The sequence below is a fragment of the Lepidochelys olivacea genome (genome assembly GCF_965140295.1).
Source record: "Lepidochelys olivacea isolate rLepOli2 genome assembly, chromosome: 12".
NCBI lineage: Eukaryota > Metazoa > Chordata > Testudines > Cheloniidae > Lepidochelys > Lepidochelys olivacea.
In genome coordinates, this window is record NC_140422.1 from 3,655,023 (window position 1) to 3,679,295 (window position 24,273).

General features: G+C 50.9%; 1 protein-coding gene across 1 annotated transcript in view; it reads right to left on the minus strand.

Annotated features, from left to right (window-relative positions):
- The window catches only part of COG4 (component of oligomeric golgi complex 4), a 32,000-nt gene that overhangs the window by 990 nt on the left and 6,737 nt on the right, over positions 1-24,273 (minus strand). Inside the window, exons 5-18 of the mRNA XM_084644632.1 lie at positions 22,089-22,282; positions 20,678-20,783; positions 18,775-18,932; positions 17,845-17,903; positions 14,228-14,361; positions 12,636-12,754; positions 10,945-11,111; positions 9,202-9,367; positions 7,605-7,667; positions 5,065-5,181; positions 3,423-3,515; positions 1,441-1,524; positions 914-1,015; positions 273-401 (exon numbers count right to left, since the gene is read on the minus strand). Of these exons, the coding sequence (XP_084500758.1) occupies positions 273-401; positions 914-1,015; positions 1,441-1,524; positions 3,423-3,515; positions 5,065-5,181; positions 7,605-7,667; positions 9,202-9,367; positions 10,945-11,111; positions 12,636-12,754; positions 14,228-14,361; positions 17,845-17,903; positions 18,775-18,932; positions 20,678-20,783; positions 22,089-22,282 (1,691 nt within the window). The remainder of the gene's footprint in view (positions 1-272; positions 402-913; positions 1,016-1,440; positions 1,525-3,422; positions 3,516-5,064; positions 5,182-7,604; positions 7,668-9,201; positions 9,368-10,944; positions 11,112-12,635; positions 12,755-14,227; positions 14,362-17,844; positions 17,904-18,774; positions 18,933-20,677; positions 20,784-22,088; positions 22,283-24,273) is intronic.

A 24,273-nucleotide genomic window follows, 5' to 3' on the forward strand; every position in this document is an offset into this window, starting at 1 on the left:
CATTCTACCCCCCAGCTCCAACTACATAGAAGATCACAGACACTCCAGAGCATGGGGTGGGAGTGACAGGTGGGCAGAAGCTCCAAGTTCCTGCAACTACCCCTCCCCACACCAGCAGTGAGTGCTGCAGGAACAGCAGGCATAGGGGGTGAGGGGGTGGGGGGGCTGCTAAAATCGGGCTGAGCCCAGTAGACTTCTGTGGAGGCTGGCTCGGGAAGTTGCTGATGTTGATCATTCTACCACCCCCAGCACTGAGTCAGGGGAGAGCTCACCCTTTCCAGATTGAGGATGGTCGCCATCTGGGAAAGACGAGCAAACTTGTCCCGGATGGTCCACGTGGTCACGGTGGTGAGATAGGCTATCAACGATCTCAGCTCCTTATCGAACTGCAGGCCGCCAAGCTGAGGGCACCAAGCAAACCATGTTACTCTTCCACATTTCAAAGGCCCATGGCTTTCCATCTTACAGATGTCATGGTGGGTGAGGAGAGGGAGGAATTCTATGGAACATGGTGCTCTGGGGCTGGAAAGTAGGCAGTGGCTTATAGCCAGACACTTTAGGGGCCAATGCCTTTTTCGCTGCAAGGTCTCCCTAGCCCCACTGCCAAAGGCTTCCTCTGACAGTTCACTCCAATCGGGGCTCTTCTGAGCTGGCTAAGTCTAGTCACAAGCACTAGGGTCGCTGAGTGGGGAGGAAAACCGAAGCTTTAGCTTCAAAGGCTGGAATTGCAGGGTAGCAGGAGCCTTGATGCAACAGCACAGGAAGAAGCTCAGTGTCATGGCCAGCAGGGCAACAACTGTACGGGGAGTTCTAGCTCAGCCTCACCACGAGGGTTGAAGGCAGGACTCTCCTGGTTCTGCCAGGAGTCCGGCGGCTGCTGCTCAAGGAAGGGAGGACCCAGCTGTTTGCTTACCCTGCTGAAGGTAGATTTGAGAACCACCTTCTCCAGCTCAGTGGCAATGAGACTGGTGGTCAGGCTGCTGAGGCTGTCATAGATCACGGGCGAGAGCCCAGCCTGGGGACAGAAAACCACGTCATTGTCCTGGCAGTGCAGCCACTGGGAAGAAGTCAACAGAAACCAGCGCCAGTGAAAGAGCCTCCAGGGAGGCCTGGAGTCAGTGAGAACAGCCACCTTTATGGTGCTCGTGGCCATGCTTAAAGAGTGGAGCCAAACAAAACCAGAATGGCTCAGTAGTCAGGCCTGGGGCACCGGGACTTGGGAACACCCACAGATGTGAGGATCACTAACCTCTCCGGGAGGGCTCAGCGCTAGAGAATCAAAGCAAAGGGGGTGACTTTGGGTGGTTTTAAACAGCATGAGCAATCAGGGGAGGACTATGTCCATCACTCGCCAGAGCAGGGAGTTTGAGTCAGGCAATGCTGCTGTGCACGACTGACCCAAAGCCTCACATTAAGTTACTGGTGCTCAGGAGAACTCACCTTGAACTCTGCCATTTGCTGTTCCAGGTTGATGATGAACTGTTGGACCCATGGGTCGTTGGCTTCATAATCATTGAACTCTTCCTAGCATTGGAGCAGAATGCAGGGGTAATTACTTATCCGTGACACCCCTTGGCTTGTGAAGAGCTGCACTCTGTCAGGACTGGGAGAACCTGCTGGAGCTACAGCAGTTCTAATAGGCCTTACATCCCTGCTGCACTGCATCGAGTCCTCCACAGTTTCTCTACTTAGCTTTATCTGGCCTGAAAGATTTAGCAGACCCCAGGATGCCCAAGAGTTATTTGCACTAAAGAGTCTTTTCGTGCTCATCTGTGTCCCCGCTTGGGAGAGGCCAGGAGAAAGGACAAGGTCATGCCTGACCCGGGCCCAGCACTTTCCAATGGCTAGGTTGATAGCATACCTACTAACATATATAGTTGTGCATGCTCAAGATGATCTAAAGCTCTGCTTCAGGGGATAAACGGATTGCCTGGGACTTAGGAAGGATTCCCCCCTCCCTCTGCATAGAATCACAGAATTGTAGGACTGAAACGCACTTCGAGAGATCATCTAGCCCTGCACTCACGGCAGGACTAACTATTATCTAGACCATCCAACAGGTGGTTTGTCCAACGTGCTCTTAAAAACTTCCAATGATGAAGATTCCACAACCTTCCTAGACAATTTATTCCAGTGCAGAACCACCCTGACAATTAGGAAGTTTTTCCTAACATCCGACCTAAACTGTCCTTGCTGCAATTTAATTCCGTTGCTTCTTGTCCTGTCCTCAGAGGTTAAGAACAATTTTTCTCCCTCCTCCTTGAAAAAACTTATGTACTTGAAAACTGTTATGTTCCCTCCTCTCTGTCTTCTCTTCTCCAGACTAAAACCCAATTCTTTCAATCTTTCCCCATAGGTCATGTTTTCTAGACCTTTAATGATTTTTGTTGCTCTTCTCTGGACTTTCTCTAATTTGTCCACATCTTTCCTGAAATGTGGTGCCCAGAACTGGACACAGTACTCCAGTTGAGGCCTAATCGGCACGGAGTAGACCGGAAGAATTACTTCTCATGTCTTGCTTACAACACTCCTGCTAATACCCAGAAGGATGTTTACTTTTTTTGCAACAGTGTTACACTGACTCATATTTAGCTTGTGATCCACTATGACCCCCAGATCCCTTTCCGCAGTACTCCTTCCTAGGCAGTCATTTCCCATTTTGTATGTGTGCAACTGATGGTTCCTTCCTAAGTGGAGGACTTTGCATTTGTCCTTATTGAATTTCATCCTATTTACTTCAGACCATTTCTCTAGTTTGTCCAGATGATCTTTAATTTTAATCCTGTCCTCCAAAGCACTTGCAACCCCTCCCAGCTTGGTATCGTCCACAAACTTTGTAAGTGTGCTCTCTATGCCACATACTCCAATGCACAACTTGACCAGGTGTGTTACCAGCAATGCATTTCTGCCTTGCTCCGAAGTATCAGATACAAGGCAAGGATGCAGGACTACCTGGACCAATGGTCTAATCCAGTACGGCTACTTAAAGCAACAACCCACAGAGTTAGCCCCTCAGTCACCAGCGTAGAGCATCCTAAGGGACAGTCCAGGGGTGGGGAGCAGATATTCCTTCATGCCAAAACTTGTCCCTGTCCCACACAAACCGGCTAGCATGGTGCTTTTCAGAACTGTGTGTCACTGGCATGAGAAGCCTTGAGTTGTGACACTAGGATAGGAAAGGTCCCTGACAGTACAGCATTCTGTACCCCTCACCATGTTTTCCTAGGGTCCTATTTTCTAGGTTTCAGTCCCACGGGTTGTCCTTGGACGGCCAAGGAATTCACTGCCTGGCCATGCTGAGGTGACAGCAGGGAAGATCTTTGGGTGTGAGCCAGGCCTGTCCCTCTGACTCCTCCCCACCGTTACAGGTGCAGAGCCCTATGGAGCTGGACACTTCGGGAGCAGAGAAAGGTGAGGCTTACCTCCTCGATATTATGGGAGACCGAAAGGAAGAGGTTGATCCAGGGTTTCACCTGTGGTTTGACAGCTGTGCTGTTCAGCTCACTGAGTCCTTCCTGGGGAGGAGAGGAAGAGGACCTGGCAAATGACTGAACACACCTTGATTCCAACGAACGTGCACCATTCAGCCATGGCTATGAAACTGCTCCTCTCACCCTACCTGGAGTCTGCCCTGTTAGCCAGGGGAGTATGACCTCCAGAGGGGGGAAACGAAACCTGGAGAGAGACTTGTGCAGGGTCAGACAGCAAGTCGAGATGGGAATGGAACCCACGAGTCTGGATGCCAAGCGCCATGCTTAGGAGCCCCAAGGTGGGAGGGGGAAGGCCACTGACTGACGTGGCCTTCTGCTTGCTCAGGGCCAGATATGGCAAGAAGGCAGCCATGGCCAGATTCCAAAGGCCCCCCTCTCCCCCAGCATAGCTTTGTTCAACAGGAAAAGCTTAGAGAAGAGCTAGCTGTGGTAGCAGTGACTGCTTTCCCGGGAAGCAGCAGTTCCACGTCGCACATGCCCCTCACAAGCTGCTGTGTGTGGGGAGTGGTGGCTGTTGGGGGCCTAGGTTAAGTCCTAGGTAGCTGCAAGGCTAGAGTGCTTGTGAAGGGTCTCCACTGCCAAGCAGACTAGCTGCCGGGCTCAGCGGGACATGAGGGGTCACCCTGCGAGAAGCTTCTCACCAGGCAGTTGGTGGAAGTTTTTAATTACAACTGGCATCTCGGAGTCTGCTGGCAGCTGCCCTTTCCCACTGAAAGGGTATATCTGTGTCTCAGGCAGGATGGGAGCTCAATTGCTTCCCATCCAGCTTTAACAAGGCTCTTGCGTGGTTTCAGCATTAGCCATAAGCCTGGGACCCCGCCTGCAGGAGAGGCTCCAAGCAAGCCGGGGACAGTGCATGGCAAAGCAAGAGAAAATGGTTTTGCTCTCCCCGCTCCGCTCACAAGGCGAAAGATGGCCTCAGGGTTTGCTCAAACCAAGTTCTCTGCTGCTTGGCTTCCATACACCAAACATTAGGCTTTCCTCTCCCTCTCTTTGGCAAGCTCACTGGAGGACTTATCAGGGATGTCATGAGATTGTAGCCTTAGCAGCAGCTACCCACTGAGAGATGGGGAAGCTGGATATTTCAATAGGGGAAGAGAGATGCTGATTCTTGGATTACATCTGTGGGATGGCCGGAGCATCTCAGATGCTATCCTTAGACAGACCCTCTGGAGGTCTTGCCAAGGTTCCCCTCAAATAGGGAGAAGGGAAGATCTGAGAACTCATGGTTCTAATTTAAAAATACTGCCCCTTTACCTGGTGAGATCACCTTTGCTCAGCACAAAGCAGCAAGGGGAACCATATTCCTTCTGCTCCGCAGCTTGCCTTTAATGCTTATCCCTCCCCAGCCAGGAGGCATCACTGTTACTCAGCACATGATGTGTTTACTCCCCCTCCACTAAAGCTGGACCCCTCTGCACCATCTTACACCATATGGGCTGGACTCAGATCCAAAGTTAGCACAGGCCCTGGGCTGATGATCTCCCATTTGTGAGCGCATCTCAGAGCCAGCCGAGTGGCAAAGCCAGGCTGCCTCAGTCGGAGCGCACCACCCGCACGGCAAGGAGCTCACCTGCAGCAGATCTCGGAACTTGTTAGACACCGCAGCCATGTCAGCGAGGCAGCTGTTGATCTTGGCTTCGGCTTGTTCTCCCCCAAAGCCTTGGCTAAGCAGCTTGGCACAGTCACTCTGTGGGAAAGACACCCCCATACGCAGACTTGGTGGAAAATGGGAAAGAGGAGGACAACAGGTGTCCCAAGAAAACCATTGAGAAAGATGCTACTGTCGTGGAAAGAGACCACAGTGGAGCAGGAAACGTGGCACTAGACAGACGGAGGTGGACCCACCTGGTTGCCTCATGTGTCACAAGGAGTAAGAGATTCTAACCCAAGACATAGGGAAATTATCTCCATATTACAGATGGAGAAACAAGGGGTGGAGGGTTCTTTTAGCATTTTCACAAGGTCGAACCAAGCGCTGACAAGCTAGCCCTTGGTCTGGCCAGAGGATAGATTTCAGTCCATTCAACCATGTTTTCAGAAAAGGACAAGTCCTAACACGAGTGTCTCTTTTACTGGGATGAACATCAACAGCCCAACCCTATCAGAAATGGGGTGAGTGCTAATATTCATTTATTTTGCAGTTTCACCCTGGAACCCATCATGGAGCAGCACCTCAATGTGCTAGGAGCTGTACGACGTAACAGACTGTCCCTGCCCCAAATGCCGTACCAGATGGAGAAAGTCTATCTTCCCCAGCTGCACCCGATCTGCAGCTCCAGCCTGTGGATTTGGGCAGGCACAAGTCGGCATGTGCTTTGTTTGCACTGGCAAATCTGGTTACTCAATTGTGTCTGCAGATCAGGTTCTTCAGTAACTAGACCACCTTCTTTCCCTCCCCCCCACCCCAGCTTCTACTTCCCCACTCTACGCCCTCCATCACTGCCCTTCTCCACTACTTCCCTCCCCAACTGCAACCCCACACTCACCCCAATAATAAAAATACAGGGCAGTATTAACACCGACTGAAGAGAAGCCCTCGCTAATCTAAGAGCCACTAAGATACCTGCTCAACCCTAACCAGCCACAAGTTTTTCGTAACATGTCCCCCTTCCCACGGCCCCACTCAGCGTCTTTCTTGCATCAGCTGGTTGGATCACATCTATTGAACTATAAGCTCTGCAAGGCCAGGGCTAGGTCTTTTACATGCTTTGGACAGCAGTCACTCTGTTTTGACGCTAGGTATCGATTTAGCAGCTGAGCTGCATCCCCTTTAAAAAAAAAATCTCAGGTTCTCATGGCTGGTGTTTTTTTTTGTTTTTTTTTGAGAGAGAGAGTCCCTGTGTGTATTGTCAGTATTTTCTTCTGGTTCGTCCACAGGGCTACCACATCAGGACAAAATGAGTTGGGAAATACAAGTCATTATTAAAAATAACCAGGTAAATTGAACAGCGTTCAAAGGTGATCAGCAGAAACGGTATTGGAGATTTGGGGTTTGTCTACACGTACAGAGCTACAGTGGAAGTCACAGGGAAGCGTCTCCCCTCGGTGTAGTTCCGGGGTTCTCAAACTGCAGGTCAGGACCCCAAAGTGGGTCGCAACCCCATTTTAATGGGGTTGCCAGGGCTGGCTTATACTTGCTGGGGCCCAGTGCTAAAGCCAAAGCCCGAGCCCCACTGCCTGGGACCAAAGCCCAAGCCCTGGGCGGCGGGGCTCGGGTTACAGGCCCCCTGCTTGGGGATGAAGCCTTTGAGCTTCGGCTTTGCCCCCTCTTCCCCACAAGGGGTGGTGGGGCTCAGGTTTTGGTCCCCTGCCCAGGGTAGCAGGGAGCAGGCAGGCTCAGGCTTCGGTCCCCCCTCCTCAGGTCGTGTAGTAATTTTTGTTGTCAGAAGGGGGTCGTGGTGCAATTAAGTTTGAGAACCCCAGTGTAGTTAATCCATCTCCCCAAGAGACGGTAGCTATGTCAATGGGAGAAACCCTCCCATCGACACAGCACTGTCTACACGAGAGGTTACATTGATATAATTATGTCACTCAGGAGTGTGGAATTTTCACATCCCTGAGCGACACAGCTGTACTGATCTAGGTCTGTAGTGTAGACCTGGCCTTGGAAAATGAGAGTGATAAAGAAAGGTTAAAACCAGAACACAGTCAGTCAAGAGGAAAGAGGTTCAGACATAGATGCTGTATGCGAATGAGCAAATTCTCATTAGATACAGATCGAACATGTAGTAAAGGCCCCACAACAGGAAGATTTAGGTATAAAACGAAAACAGGAAACAAACTGCCGTCCCTGTAAACAATGAAGGCTTCAGCCCCACAGAAAATTTGGAAATTCATTAGGGATAATGACATCTATTTTGCCAGGAGGTAGGTGGATAGACTCAAGGAATTGATAGTGGTCCCATCCAGCCCAATTTTTCTACCAAGCTATTTGAATTAGCAGGACAGGTCACCCGAGGTTAAATAAGATCACTAAAAGTTAATTTAGGCCAAGACCACAGGAGGCTAGGAGTGCTCATTCCACAGCAGAAGCCCTTAAAATTTACCCAGCTGGACCGGAGTTGATTGTAAGGCTGGTTATAGGAAGCCAATAAAGATGCCAGACATTACCTCCAAAGTAGTCTTCAGGGTCATTATGTTTTCGCTGCAGACCTCCACATTGTTTAAGGTCACCTGGAACAAAGAGGAAGGCGCATAATGGAACTGCACAGTAAGTCACCTGCAAATAGGTAAGTGTAGAAGACATGATATGTTTCCAGTGATGGCCGATCTACCCTCCCCCCACTACTGTTTTATATATAAAAGTGTTTGAGTGACAGCTCTCTGCCTCATTCCTGCAGGAAGTCCCACCCTTGCGTTTTGCACCGCTTTTGTGGCAGCATCACAGAGAACACTCTGGGTTGCGAACGCCCAGAGCCAGCTGCTTACACACAAGTATGTAGCAGATGACAAGTAAAAGTCCAGGAAAACGGTGATGAAAAGCAAGTCTTTGATGGGCAGGCAGGAGAGCGCAGAAATTCTTCTGCCCTGTTGATAATCCTCGTTAAAGCTTCAGCAGTGGTGATGCTTTGCTCTTCACCTGTTGAAGTAAACGTCAGGGCGATACTGAGATTTCCTGGAGACAGGAAAACGAGCCGGGCTGACAGGTGAATGAGGGACTCCAGCAGGAGTGCTGACATTTTAAGTACTTTCCTTCAGGAAATGCACAGCCCTGTCACCGAGCATGTAATGAAATAAAGCCATCGGCCCTGCACCCTCCCTTCACTCATGCCTTTGTTGTTATCTATCCTCCAAGCACAATGAAATTTGCTAAAAGGAACCACCTGCATAACCTCCTTATTGCTATGCATTCACAGTGCTGCCGTGGGCAGACAGGGCGTGCAGGTCTGTGCCAGCCATCATCACAGCTGCCAGTCAAGGGACTTCGCTTGAGGTCTGCTTGGCATCAAGGGTGTCCCATCAGTGGGAAACCCTTTCAGTGCTGGATCAGGAAACCAGTCAAACAGTGCAGTCTCCCATATGCATGTGTAGGGCATGGGTGTCCCGAGATCTATACAGTGCTCCTCCAGATGGAGGGAAGCAGCAGAGAGGTGACAGAGGAGGTACTCCCGAGGGCTCACATTTCTTGCTCTCTAAAGTTGACTTCCAGGCTCTGAAGCCTGAAACACGGCCGGCTATAGCACCACAGTGAAGAGAAGACAACGGAATGGCTCTCACACTCCAAGTGCAGTGGCCGCCTGTGATGAAAACCCCTTTGTTGTATCAGCAGAGCTCATTCATCCTATGCAATCCTTCTGTGCAAGAGTTCCCCTCTGGGGAGAAGTGGCATGCTCCCAGTGCCTCTTTGCAGGGCATCGGTGCTAATCTCAGTTCTCAGTGCAGAGCAGACCCACTTTCCCAGCCAAGGGGAACACACAGTCATGACAGCTTGTGGGATAACTGGAGGATCTTGCCTGGCTAAGTATCCAGGGAGGAATGGTTTGGGAGACCTACTCACAGGAGATGCAGCATCAACCTTCTACCAGGAGTCAGAGGTCACCCTGCCCCATCCTGGCTCTCAGGCCATGGTCTATAACTCAAGCCCATGAGACAAACTTTCTGGTTCCTGGGACACTAGATATCCAAGCATCTCCCTTTCCTCACATTCTCCAGGCCCTCTATCCTTGCCACCTGCCCTCCCCTCCATCCAAGCCTGCACAAAACCCACCAGAAAGGACTGCTTGGCCTCATCAGTGCTTTCGATGCCTTTGGTGTCAAACTTGCCCTGCTGCAAGCTGCTGTGCATGATGTTCACCGCGCTGGTCACCCCCCTCTGGATGTCTTGGAATGTGGTGGCCGGGAAGCCCAGCTTCAGCTTGGTGCACAGAACCTCCCTGGGGACGGACAGAGCACACTGTGCCTTAGTACCGAACAGAGCAAGCCAATCAGGCGGACAGAGAAGCATCAGGTCAGGCCCAGTTGCACAAGCCCAGCCCTCGACTCCAGGGAAAGTGGCCACGACTCACCCTGGGAAGAACATATGAGAATTAAGATGGCCCATTTCTGCTGGGAGATGGTATAGTCCACTCCTTGAGCACGCTTTGGTTCGCTGTAAAATGCACTCAACAGACCAATATCAGGACAGGGTAACTGCTAGAAGTCAAGGATACTTTAGTCCCGGAGAAAAGGTTCCATACGCTACCACGTCTGGGAAGCCAACTCGTGCAGCCTTGTTGAATTCACCTTACACAGGAGGCTGCTTCCAAAATCACCCAGTGCAGCTAGGAGTACTTCTAGGATGATTTTACAAGTTACAAAACTCTTCGTGTGACTAAAACCCAGCCCACTAGTTCATCCCAGTTCCTTAACTTGTAATTCTGGTCCTTCCTTAGCTCTGTTGTGGATACTAGCATTCCAGCTACTGGTTCATGAAGGTACCTCCCTAGCTTGCACTGGGCAGAACATTAATGTATTTTGCCTTTGACAACTTTCTTGTTTTCTAAAGCCAAAGCTGACTTCAGCTTTGCAAAGCATTGTGGGATACATAGCACCAGTGAACAGGATTACGGAACACAGACCAAGTCAGGCCATGTAACCACAAGAAAGATATACAACGTTATATTGATAGTGTGTGCTTAATGCTTATTACCATTCCTGGTGTGAATAAAGTGAGACACACAGATATATAATAATTAGACTAGCAAATATTGGTCAGCAGTTCCCTTCTGCTCAAGTCAGGAGCCAGGATCTAGGCATGGCAAACAGAACCCTGCCAAATCGTTCTGCTCCTCACAATGTCCATTGCCCAGCATCCAGGGATCCAGCCAAAATGCTTCCTTCTCGAGCTCTCACCCAAATGGGCTGGTTGCAATAGCTTGTTGAGATCAGTCACTTCTGTATTCCCTCTGGCTACTGCCATCTCGGGATGCAAAACAGGCACAGGTTGATTTCTGTACCCACATGCCCCCTGTTCAAAAGCATCAAGCAGCCACTCAAGTTGCTGCATTAAAGTGGCCCCAGGGAACCTCACCTGCCATGTGGAGCTCTAAGGTGAATGCCCGCAAGTGGCCCAGCACAGACTGTACAATCGCACAGGTAAAACATGTGTAAGTACTACACGGATTTCCTCCCAGCCCTTTTGATGACTTTTGGTCTTGAGGCTCTTGCACCCATTCGCCCCACCAAGGCCACCAAGGGCCTGTTTTCACATGGCATGTCGCAGAGAAGAGACATGCTTGAGGTTAGAAGCATGGGAATTCAGAGGCTCTACATGCAGGAAACACCATCCTATAGCAAACACAGTGTTTGCTAAGTACGCAACAAAACCAGATCCGAATAAGGGGGGAAATCAGTTATGGCCTTTTCTGATAAATAGTGTTTCTCTCACCCCTGCATCCTTCCGCGTGCCCTCTGGGGGACTCGGAGACAGTACTCAGCCCCAGGGACGCCTGCAGGCAGCCTGCCCCATTACCTGAAGTCAGACTCCAGCTCGGTGGTGGAGTGATTGATCATGGCACAGAGACAATCTATGCTGGAGCTGGACAGGGCGCGCCCTATGCACTTCTTCACTATGTAGAAGACGTCATCCACCATGCTGGAGGTCAGCTGACCCTTCTCACACATGTCCATAGCAACAGCCTGAAGGGAAAGAAAACTCACAGCAGTGAGTGCAGCAGGTAAGGGACCAACAAGTCCGGAAGTGACTGAGATAGGTTCCCTGAGTGGCTCAGGTTCACCTTCGGCTGCACGGCTCAAAGAAATATCCAGCCCCAAGCACAGGTCCCCCTTCCTGCAGGCTGCCCACCCACCTTCCTGGGGCAACTAGCCCTCCCAGCCCCACTCGAGCCAGGTTATTTCTCAGAGCAGCACGTCTCCAAGCCTAAGCAGCACTGAGCGTCTACGGGTACAGCCCCATTTGTTAGTTCTCAATGTTCAATGGTGGAACGGGGAAGATGACCAGGATGCTCCTTCTTCCACCCCCACCCCTATGTGCTCCGAGAGCTCCACTCCTTTGCAGTGCTCATTCCCCCGGCAGCACACTGCCTCTCCACAGCACACCCAGCCAGGGACCTCGGGCCCTGATGTCACACGGCAACATGACACGCAGCTGGTAAAAATCAGAGCCAGGCTGGGGGGGTCTACCTATTAACACATGATCTGTCTCACAGGGCTCAAACCCAACCTACTTGCATCATCCCCCTCCAGGGTATCAGGTACGTGCTTGTCACCATGTGACGGAAGAGTCTCTTGCACTGCATGGGGCATGAAAGGGGCTCGGGGTACGTGAAACTCATTGTTATGTCACGTTAGGAAGCATCTTAACGTCCAGTCCTGGCTAAGGGTCCTTTGGCATGGCATGCTCAATGGCAGCGCATGGGAGGGCAGGCTGAGGAGCAATGCCGTAAACTGCTAGAATGGCTTTCAACACCAGGATCCAACACACGTCACAAGCTCTGCACAGAGGAGTCACTTCATCCGCTCCTGACATACATCCACCTCTGTGGTGCCTGGAGCTGTTCATCAGCGCACAGCAAGCATTTAGTGCAGGAAGCTAAGGATAGGAGCGTGGCTGACACGGCGGGATATCCAGGTCAGTGGAGTCATTCCCCACGTTAGAACTTGGCCAGGACAACAAGGATAACACTCCTACTCTAGCAAGAGGCGCCAAGACCACAGTTCTACACCCCATCAGCCCAGCAACGCCGCAAGCCACCCTTGGTCTACTATTGCTTCCGAGGAAAACTGCCCCCAACAGCACCTCCAGCAGTGGTCTGGGTTTTCCTTAGGCGACTGTGGCCAGGTGCAACTCTGCGAAGCCTACCGAGTCTGACCAGACCATCCGCTTGGGGTGTCCGGTTGCAAGCCTTACTCCATATCCATATGGGGGACTCTGGGCTGGGAAGCTCAGAAAGGAGTTTTTCAATTAATTCTGTACATTGTTCGTGTGAAATTGTTCCCAATGACCGCCCCAGAGGTCATTTACTGAAAGGGGCCAGGGGAACGCATGGAATCCCCATACACGACGTGTGGCAGGGAGCCCCCTGCATGTCTTCACCCAGCAGGACTGTGGAGCAGCAGGAACCAGAGGCTTCCACCTCCTTAATCCCCTGTGGATTTCAAGGCCCGGTCCCCACCCCAGGCTACCCAGGACGCAGGCCCTACCTTGTTGACAGTCTCCCGCATGAAGTACTCCTCCATGGTGATGTAACAGCCAATCAGCTCTTGCATGGTGCGGCTCAACAGGCAGTTGTTGAGGAGCTTGTCCAAAGACTTTTGATGCGCTGCAGAGAGCAAGCCAGAACCATCACCAGTGACGGAGCACCCGAAAGCACTTCCCCATGGCCACCTCAGCGGGGCAGCAGCGACCTGCCGGAATGGCACCCGACAGGCACACACTGTACAAACCCTGCCGCCCTGAACGAACCGTGTGTCTGAACTGTGCAGCAAAGGACAGCAGACAGCTCTGCCACCCTGACTCTGGGGGTATCCTGTACCAGCACCTGGCAAAGCCCCTCGGCATGCCAACTGCAGTCACGCTGCCTGAGCTGAGAGAAGCCGGGTGAGCTGCAGAAGCAGCATATTTAGTTACTGGGCAGAGGACAAACATGCAACTCATCGGTCAGCTGCTCCTCCTGCGGGAGAGCTGAGCTCCAAAGGGAGGCCCACCCCAACGGCAGCTGGGAAGATGACAGCTATGGCTGTGGGTCCTCGAAAGCGCAAGGTGTAAATTACAGGATCCTCAGGACTCCAGCAGTGAGACGAAGCACCCAGAGGGATATGAGAGGAAATCAAAGCTAGCCATGACCTCGATTAAGACACCAGACATTTAAGACACCCTTCATTTAAATTCCTCACCCCTTCCTAGGCTACTGCTCCCTTCCCCAGCTCTCCAGCCTACGTGTATCGAAGTTCACTCTGCTCAGAGAGAGACTTAGTTACCTTAAGGATTCTACACCGAAAAGGGGGCTGTTTGCTTTAGTGCCATGGCTCCCAAACTGGGGTTTGCGGAGAGCGAGTGGGTCACATGCTGCTGGCTCACCTCCGTTTCCAGCTACTATGTAACAGACAGACATGCGAGTGGGAGCTGGCCCATGCAGCCATGAAAGAAAGCAGTGGTGTCCATGACACACTCTCCCCTCCATGCTTCAAAAATATTTAAGAACCCCGTTTTAGAGAACTAAGGTAGTGCATGCAAAGCATGCCAGACACCTGCCAGCCAGGGAGAGATATAGAAGACAAGCCCTGCACCAAAGGAGGTCCAGGGCAACACCATGGTGTGATATCACCTCCAAATTTCAACAATGGCACCGTCTACCTGCTTTGGGTGGGTGGAGGAGAGAGTCCATCCTTTGCATTTGTTAAATCCGACATGCAACCCTGCCAGCTGCGGGGAAAGGAGACCAAGTAGCAGAAGGTAAAAGCTAGTCTCCAAACCAGCTAGCAGAAGAGCCTGACTGCACTAGAGGGCCAGGTTTCCTGTGCACACCGCTCTTCAGGTCTCCCAACAGTGAAGGAGGAGGACATGCTCCAAGAGACGCGCTACTGAGGGGTCAGACTGTGCAGGAGGTTGGATGCATGAAATGCTATTGTGAAAACGGGGGTCCTCATGCCACACGGTCCAGCCCTCCAGAGAGCTATCCCAGAAACTGCCTTCAACGAGCCGTCGCATAGCAGTGCCTGCTCTCACCCAGCCAGCTACCCACTGAGGAGCTGTAAAGACAGAGCCAGAGAAGCAATGGCATTCAAAGGATTACCTTGCTTTACCTCCTCCGAGGCCATGGAGTCTTCCACCTCAAAGTCCGAGACGATCCGTCTCTTGATAAATCTGAGGTACAGCTCACTGCGGGCATTCATCAAGGTGACCTCTGTCAAAATGGGGTCAAGTTCCCTGCAAGGGGCACAGTGAGAAAAAGTGTAGCAAGCCCACAAAAGGAAGGGCACTCATTTTCCTAAACCAAATGACACGACAAGGCAGCACATTCTACAGAATCATGGATGCTCATTTCTGAGGGAGCTGGGAGAGCCAAAGCTCTGCAAGATGGCTCAGAACAGCCCATCATTCCCTTTACTTTCAAATGCATTGCTGAACTCAGGCCTGCTGAGACTTGCTTCTGGCAACTTTATTATGGGTAGTAAAACACAGGACCTGCTAGACTTGAGCAGGCCAGGAGTCCAGCCAGCCCTCAGAGTGGCCAGCACCGGCTATTTCAGAGAAAAGTGCAAGACACCTACAGTCAAGGTTCCTTCCCCACTCTGAACTCTAGGGTACAGATGTGGGGACCTGCATGAAAACCTCCTAAGCTTATTTTTACCAGCTTAGGTTAAAACTTCCCCAAGGTACAAACTATTTTCCTTTTTCCCTTGGACTTTATTGCTGCCACCACCAAGTGTCTAACAGATATATAACCGGGAAAGAGCCCACTTGGAAACGTCTTTCCCCTCAAAATCCTCCCTAAACCCTACACCCCCTTTCCTGGGGAAGGGTTGATAAAAATCCTCACCAATTTGCATAGGTGAACACAGACCCAAACCCTTGGATCTTAAGAACAATGAAAAAGCAATCAGGTTCTTAAAAGAAGAATTTTAATTGAAGAAAAAGAATCACCTCTGTAAAATCAGGATGGTAAATACCTTACAGAGTAATCAGATTCAAAACATAGAAAATCCCTCTAGGCAAAACCTTAAGTTACAAAAAGACACAAAAACAGGAATATCCATTCCATTCAGCACAGCTTATTTTCTCAGCCATTTAAACGAACAGAATCTAATGCATATCTAGCTAGATTACTTACTATGTTCTAAGACTCCATTCCTTTCTGTTCCCGGCAAAAGCAACACACAGACAGAGAGAACCTTTGTTTCTCCCCCCCTCCAGCTTTGAAGGTATCTTGTCTCCTCATTGGTCATTTTGGTCAGGTGCCAGCGAGGTTATCCTAGCTTCTTAACCCTTTACAGGTGAAAGGGTTTTTCCTCTGGCTAGGAGGGATTTTAAAGGTGTTTACCCTTCCCTTTATATTTATTACACCTACAGTGGACAGTTATCGAAGAACCTGCCCAAAGAGGAAGTTTCCTCCTATCCCCAAACAGCTAGGAGACTTCTTGTGTCCTGAAGCAAAAGGGATTATGATTGGTATTAAATTCAGGGTCACAAGACATTCACTGGTCAAGCAGTTTACCATGTAAAATAACCACCCTGGCATATAATGCACAAAAGGAGCAAAGGATGGATTTATCAAAAAGCTCTGCAAAAATAATTAAAGAACAATGTTCATTATGTTGGTGGATGCGACTACCATTGATAGGCTGGGACAGAAGCCATACTAGACCCAGCTAGCAATAGGTGTGATCCCTGCCCAGCCAGGGCTGGAATCTCCTGGACACTGCTCCCTCCGTGTGTGCTTTGGTATACAAACATTCATTACAAATCCTTGGCAAGAGCTAGTCTGCACGTGCAAACAAGGGGTTTGTCTTGATTCAGCAGGTGAGGAAACACACAATGGTACCTGCATGCAAAGAATAGCACATTGAGTGTGCAGAGAAAAGGTAGTTTCTTCTAATTTAAAAGGAAACATACTCCTTGAGCCTGCTTCAAAATCACTGTGCAAACATGACTTAAGCCTTGTCTACGCTGGCAGCAGCACGAAGGGCACGTGTAGCTACATGCCGCAGTGAAAAGTGGGCTGTATCCATGCTGGTGTGTACTACATATGGCAGTGAAAGGCTCTGGCGGGGGGAGCTCCCGGAGTCTTTGCCTGCTGCCCCCCCTGCCAGAGCCTTTCATTGCAGCAGGGATGCTACACTGCTAAAAAAATAGCTGTGTAGACATGGGAGGCACTGCTTGGGCACTGGAGAGCTGTCTAGGGTATGTGCCCTAAGGGTCTGGCATGTCTTCACTCACCTAAGCTATGCCTCATTATCTACACTGCTATTTTTACCCATGCTGGGGGGACGTGCAGTATATGTTCTCTGTACACCACTGTAAATGTAGACGGTGCCTTACACAAAGCCTCACCACCAACCTGATGGGCAGGGAAATATTATCATCCCATTTTACAGATGGGAAAGCTAAAGCCCAGAGAAAATAAGAACAAAATGGCCATGCTGGGTCAGACCAATAGTCCATTTAGCCCAGTATCCTGTCTTCCGACAGTGTCCGGTGCAAGATGCTTCAAAGGGAATGAACAGAACAGGGCGATTATCAAGTGATCCATCTTTTGTTGTCCAGTCCCAGCATCTGGCAGTCAGAGGTTTAGGGACACCCAGAGCATGGGGTTGTGTCCCTGACCATCTTGGCTAATAGCCATTGATGGACCTTATCCTAATGATGAACTTATCTAATTCTTTTCTGAACCCAGTTATAGTTTTGGCCTTCAAAACATCCCCTGGCAACGAGGTCCAGAACGACTTGCCGAAGGAGGTTACACACGGCGAGTGTAATAAATGGTCATATACAATCACAAAAAGAAATTGTTTGAACAAAAATGTTTGTATTTTTTTTATATGCATTTCTAGCACCTTGACGTGGTGGGAAGGCTTGTGTTTTCCAGTGCGCCTGAGAACTCTGCCGGCGGGAGCCTAAACTCCTGAGAGCCACCCAAGGGGAGGGACTGGACGAAAAGCTGCTCCTCCAGGTTGGGAGCTGAGCATTAGGCTAATCTAGCCTCGCCGAGACATAAGCCAACAAACTATCCTCATAAAGAAGTTAAATTATAGAAACACACCAAGGTAGGTGTGTTGTTCAGGGATGGCAGAGCTTGGTGTGCTCTAAGTGACATCCGACTGCATGGGAAGGATTCAGCTGTATTTACCTGGCATGCACAAGCGTGGTATCTGGGCTTCCAATGGCTTTAATCTGGGGCAACTGACGAGTTTAAGACCATAATGAGTGGGGAAAATGAAGTATTTCAATTTATTAGAGAGAAATTGATGCAACAGAATCTCGCTGTGTGGAGGGAACACAGTCCAGAGCCCAGAGTTCTGATTCCAGCTCTGCCATGGACTTGCTGTGTGGGAAGTCACAACACCCCATGGTGGATCACTTTTCCCAGCTATAAGAGTCACCATCTCCCTCACCAGAGAGGGCTGGCAGAGCTGCAGATTGGGCATCAGCCTCCTGCACTGTCCTATTCCTAGGCCTTCAGGGAAGTCAAGATCTGATACTTCAGGTAATGAACAAGCAGAACAAAGAAGCGTTGAGACCATCTTTATGAACCCCTATGAAAGGGCAATAAAGACACACACCAAAGGGATTTTATGCTTTAGTGGTTGTCAAGCATTTGGAAGATGGAAGGTGCAAGCTACCTACGAAGCAGCGTTAATGCCAGAGGAATAGTGTGGAGGAAGAGAGCAGCTAGTGTTTTATTTTCTGTACCTTGGTTCAATCTTTTCTGTAGCTGAACTTCTCACCATGCTGTTTTGAACGTGCTGGAACTGCAATTGTGAGAACAGGAGAGCCATCACCATCTCCACCCGCCATCGCCCTTAACCCCACGCTAGGTTCCCCTATAGGACCGATCCTGCTGAGGAGCAGCTGGCACAGGGAGGTCCGAGGGAAAACCGACCCACTTGCATCCCCTGTTCCCCAGCAACTGAACTTACTGTGGGGCTCAGTGAGGACTTAGGCCAGGCAGAGCAAACGCAGATGGCCTCTAAAGGTGTGTGCCTATGAGACAGCTAACAGCAGTGCTGTAGCTGGCAGGAGGATCACTGAAAGAGTTAGAGACACAGTCTAGCTCAGAACGCCCCACAGGATTTCTCCTGTTCACCCAGTCAAGCCCCAAAGGATCATCTTTGTTTCTCCCACTCATGTCCTGTGGCCGCTGTCCTTCAGGGCAAAGAGTGGATGCCCACTTCCTGGCACTCTGTCAGCCATCAGGGCAGTGATGAGTAACGCCAGGTCCCTTCCACCCACTCACAAGTAGGGTTGCCAACTCTGCCTGAAGCTCTTCCAGGAGATTTTTTTTCCCAACATGACAATGTCATTTTCTTAAAATATCCCATTGAAATCTCCCAGACTGTTTTCAATAGTCACTGGGAGATTGATGCCAATTCCAGGAGACTCAGTCCTGGGGGGTTGGCAACCCTACTCACAAGGCTGAGCTTGCTGCCTCAAACCTGCTGGCCTGGAAATTGAGGTACCAAGCCCAAACTTCCCACATGGCCATGCAGAGCCCAGCAACGAGGCTCATGGAGCACACACCACTTGCAAAGGATTACAGGAGGTTAGAGAATCACTAGGTATGAGGCTCAGAGCCAGCTCTAGACCGCAGCCCAGTCAATCTACACTGCACATCACTCTTACCTGCCTGTGATAGTCCCTCTGCTTGATGAACTTGTCCACCACCTTCTCCACCTGCTGGTCACACTCCACCTGCAAGTGCTTGATCAGGGTGTACAGCTTCCCTGGCCCATAGTAGGTCTCCACTATGGGCTGGTGGGTCTCCACGATCCGAGCGATTCCTGCCAGAAGATAGTGGTGGTGATTTTTCGTGGCTTTAACGGTGGTAGGAAGCCCCAGGCAGGGCAATTGCCCAATCCTGACCAAGACCTGGGCTGTGGCATCCTGATCTAGGGCGTAGGAAGGGGTACACAGCACCTCCCCAAGTGCAGCTCAGAATCCAGGCTGGTGGGATCCTCATATCACCCACCCCTACATCCTGGGGTGCCCTTCTCCCTCCCCAAAGTTATAGCCTCCACCTTCTCTCCCTTTTCAATCTAGGTCTGCTCTGCGAGCGAGGAGTGCGAGTTCCCTGCTTGGATACGCACACGAGGGTAGCCCAGGGAGAGCTGGTGCCGGTATACACAGCACCGTAGCTGCAGGAGCATGGGCAGCAGCAGCAGAGGCATGGCTGAGCCATGCCAAGTACAAAAGCCAGTGGGCATGTACCCAGCCCATGCCGCTCAGCCATGCCGCCGCTGTCCAGGCTGCCACGGCTGCGGTGCTATTTCTACTCGCGCTAGCTCCAACCGAGAGACTGCACTACCTGAGCGTGAGGGCTGCAGCAGATACCTTGCAGCCACTCCCAGGCAGCTCTTCGTGGGAGGCAAGCCAGCCCTCTCTCAGAGACTGAAAGGCCAGCCCCTCAACCATGCCTTCAGCCTCAATGCACTCCCAGCTGCCTGCTCCAAAAGCAGGGCACGTCGTGCTCGCTGCCAGCCAATGCAGCCAGCACCAGACGCAGGTGGGCCACCAAGCGCATTTGCCAGGTATAAAGTTTTGCACAGAAGAAAGCTGCAGCTCCCTAATCACCAGTTAAGCCAACTGGAAAAGAAACCTCTTCCCACAGCCAACACCAAAGCAGATCCTGAATGCCAAAGACTGAGTTCAATCCCCTACACACCCTTAATGCTACAAGAGAACAGTTCTAGCTCTAGAAAACTCATCTCAAGGCAAACTCTGCTCCTCTTCCCCAGACAGATGCTCCGAAAGCCAGCCCTGTGTTCTGCACTTCACACCACTGCCAGGCAAGCCTAGAAGATACACTCTGGGCGGTCAGCAGCAGCAGAGTGCAAACACAGGAGAGTGGCTTGGCAGTAGCATAGTATGGAATGACAGCAGAGCACTCTATTCCTTTCCTTGATGGTCTTCCCACAACACACATACCAGTCCCTGGCCCTCCACTCTCAAGGAGGGCAAGAGCTGCCTTGCCCCAACCCCAGAGAATCAGCCCAGGGAGGGACAGCAGCTCTTTGGCCTTCCGGGCTGGGATTTGTTCATCCAGTCAGGTGAGGCTGGGGAGCTGTGCGTCTGGAAAACTCTTCAGCAACTAACGAATTTGTTTGGGGGAGCCGGAAGGGAAAAGGGCAGCTTTCATGCCCCGTTCACCAAGCCCTTTCACATCCAGCTGACTATTGAAGGCAGAGATCTACAACTCTTCCTGTCTGGCTCTGGTTCAGTCCCTTAGGCTGAGAGAGACTGAGAAGGATAAATTCCAGGAGGAGCTGTGGGGAGGAAGCCAGCTGGTCCTTTGCAAGTCCCTCTCCTGCCAGCCAAAGCGGAACAAAGAGCGAGCTCCAGACCCAATGCCCCCTGCTGGCCAGAGACAGACAGCACTCCAACAACCCTTGTACTCTATTCCAGCACCACCGAGAGGAAAACGGCGCTGTTCTGCCCTCCTGCAGCCAGAAATGAGAGCTGCGATATTGTCTGGGCACCTTCCATCGCGGAAGATTTCCAGCTGACAAACCGTGCAGGGAGGGATTACCTTCGAAGAGGAGCGTCAGTGTATCTGCAAAGATGACTGCAGCCCTACGGTCACTCATGTCTGTCTCCATCACCAGTAACAGGTTCTCCTTGGCTTTGTTAGCGACCTAAACTCCGGGGGAAGGAGTGCGTCAGTGTGGTTCTGGTAGAGCCCTCGCACAAGGGAGACTTTTGCCCTCCTGCCCCATACAGCCCTTCCCCCTGCTGTTCCACCTTCCCTGCCACCAGCACGATAAGACACATGGACCTTACAGAGCAGGTGTTGATGCTTTGGGTCAGATGGCAGAGGAGACTCCAGGGGTAGGGCAGTCTACATCTCTAGCAGAAATGGGTGTATTCAGCTGTGCTATGCAAACAGGAACCACTGTTAAAACAGCAGACAAATCCTAGCTTCTCACCTCTAGAAAACCTAGCGAAAGGCAGCCTAGCAAATACCCCCAACACCATTCACCAGGGCTCCTGCGCCCTCTGAAGAGAGCTGTAGAACATGAGATCAATGTGGTACAGCCTGGCTTCCTTCAGCACGTGGGTACCTGGCTGTAATTCCCTTTTACACCACTGGGGGGCACCCCAAGTGCTTTCTGTGAAGACAAAGTAGCCCAGCAAGGCCCTTCCTGTCTCTCACCCCCAAGACTAGAGGGTCAAAAAGAAGGGCCATGGGAATCTCCAAGGCACCTAACTGTACCTCTGACCTTGTTCTATGCACTGTGATCTCCTTCCAGACACTCTTCACCCTTCCCTCCCCATTCTGCCCCATCCCAGTTCTCCCTCTCCTTCCAAGTCTCCCCACAGACTTTCCCAGGTCTTCGCCTGTTGGGGCTCTTTCCACTTCCTCACTGTTTCTACTGTTTTTCATCCAGTCTGGTTCCTTTTCTCTAGAACAACCACAGGCAACAGCACTAAGCACAGCCCCAGGCACCAGCAGCTAGGACCAGGGGAGCAGGAGATGTAGGCCCCTCAACAAAATGCTAAGGTCTCATTTTCTGGGAGAAATCTGGCTAACCACAAGGGATCATTTAATCAGATTGAGGCACATAATGGCACCAGGAGAAACTGATCCATGTGCCAGTGCAGTAGGGCTGGGTGCAGAGGGGCCACGCTGGCCACAGGCTGAGCGCAAGCAGCATGGTGCTGTCTTTAAGTGAGATAAGGAGGGGGGGGGAAAAAGCCACAGAGTGAGGACCTGGGATCTGTGACTGATCACCCAAAAGCCCCACCTAGTAGCACAAAGAGCAGGGAAAGTGCTGACCAGGCCCAGTCTCGTCTCGTCGCATCGCATCTAACCATTATTAGATGCACAGGAGCCAAGATCTCGTTCCTCAACACCTGTGTTGGCAGAAGCCCAATTTTACTCTCCTCTGAGGTGCTGTGGCCAGCCCAGGGGCCACCGTGGGTTCTGCAGCGCCCGTTACCTGTTTGCAGAGGTACTCTGAGAACTTGCTCAGCCCCTCCTCATGTAAGCCCAGCAGGGGGAAGATCTTGAAGAAACGTTCCACCTGAGGCAGGTTGCCCTGCTTCGTAGCCACGTCAAATTTCTCAGTCACTATGATCTTCAGGCGCTGCTCTGCCTCCTGCAGGAGTTTCAGGTTGGCATCAATTATGCTGCCTGTTCAGAGGGCACAGCACTGCATTAGTACCAGGTTCAGGACACTTACCCTCCTGGCACCATGCCCCTGTCGGAACAACTCCAAGTTGGCAGTCAGGAGCCATCAAAGCCTGGAAGGAGACAGGTCCCTGGCTCATATTCATTTCTTCCCCCAAACCACCCAGGACCTTTAACCTAGAGGTAAAAATGGGGGTGGGGGTGGGAAGGGTATGTGTATACATAGACTCTTCCAGCTCTGGGGGCTCATCATATCCCTACTCCCTAAGGCCTGGAGAGAAAACCTAATTAGGGTTAAAACACGTTAGCAACTCCGATGAACATCATTAATCCCTCCCTCTCTCTCCTATTGGCCCACACCCCCATATCCACCATGCATGGCCAATCAGATGCTCCACTGAAATATCATGGCATGCCTAGTCCCTGGGTCAGCAGAGGGGCTGTTAACTGGAACAGCCACTACAAGGTCCACTGCTGGCCATGTTTATCTTGCTTCTTTAGGAAGTCACCCCCCCACACCCAATGAGCACCCTACATGTTTAGCGAGAGGGCAGAATGCATCCCCCCCCAACCCACCAATGCCCAGGTGTAGAAGATGGGAGCAGCGGAAGATGGAGAGCGTTAGGAACAGCTAATTACAGAGAAATGGAATGGTGACTGAGCTCTCGCAGAGTTCTGGCAGGATGCTGTACAGCAAGGGCTTTACAAATTCACTCTCTAGCCAGTAAGGAATTTCTGTAGGTGAGACTGGAGGGGGCAGAGCACTAATGCATCAACCTCTGCAATATTTAAACTTCTATTTAAAAAAACAAAACGAGACAAGAGGATTTACAAGCCATTCTGATTATCAGCGGCACACACGGAAAGCTTTCATTACTAAGGCTGCCTGAGATTGCAGACAGACAGCCGCTGTCTCTACAGCTCAGAGCGTCCCCCAACTAGCAGCAGCAGGAAATTGGCAAGAATCTGCTAGATTTTGCCATGGCTATTCAGCACCTTGTGGGCAGCTGTGAAACCGAAAAGAATCAGTCTTATTCTGCTGCCGCTTGGGGAAAAACTCTGAGCTGCAGCCCAGACATACTGGAGCTATTCACAAGGACCCCAGAAATGCAAGATAGGGGAACAGAAGAGACATGGCCCTCTTCAAAAGCAGCACATAGGAAAGTCTGAATGACAGAGGGCAGGGAGAGGAGAAAGAGCTCCTCACCACTTCCAGAAACCAGAGGGCAGTGGGCATGAGTAATCACCCTGAGCCTGGCAGTGGGCATGAGTAATCACCCTACCACCTGCTACATCTGTGGTGCAGCAGCACAGAATGCTGTCCTGGAGAGAGACAGCCAACGAGAGGGCAGCTTGAGCCGGGAAGGGGGCTTGGAAAAAGCTGTTGGATAAGGAGGGAAGGAGAAGAAGCTAGATGCTGAGCAAGCAGATGAATTGGCTCTGGGGTAGGAGTTGAGGGGGCAAAAGAAAGGAACAGGACAATAAAAACAGGGGACTAGGAAGTGAGAAGGAGAAAAGAAAGAAAAATAGGAAAGATTACAGGATCAGGAAAAGCAGGAAAAAAAAACAGACCTGAGTATGTGAGCAGATATGTTAGAGAAGGGAAATAGATGGAAATAAAATCTACAGACGTACCAGAGACAGACTATCAAGGGGAAAACCTAAAGGAAATATAATTGGTGAAAAACGGAATTGGTCAAATTTATTATTTATTTGGTGTATGCAGTCTGGTCTGATATAGTGGACTGCCTCTAAAACATCACTGAAATTCAGCTGCAGCACAAATTCCATGTCTGGTACGAAACCAGCTGAGAAGGCGCTGTTGCCTTCATGGTAAATCAAACCCGGGTTGACGTTCAGTGGGGTCTGAGACAAGATAATTGATCAAGAAGCTGTATTAGATTAAAACAGATCCTGAAAACAGTAAGTGAGAAGTCCACCCACAAGGGACCTAAAGTACATGAACATCTGTTTGAACATCTGTTGAAGGAATA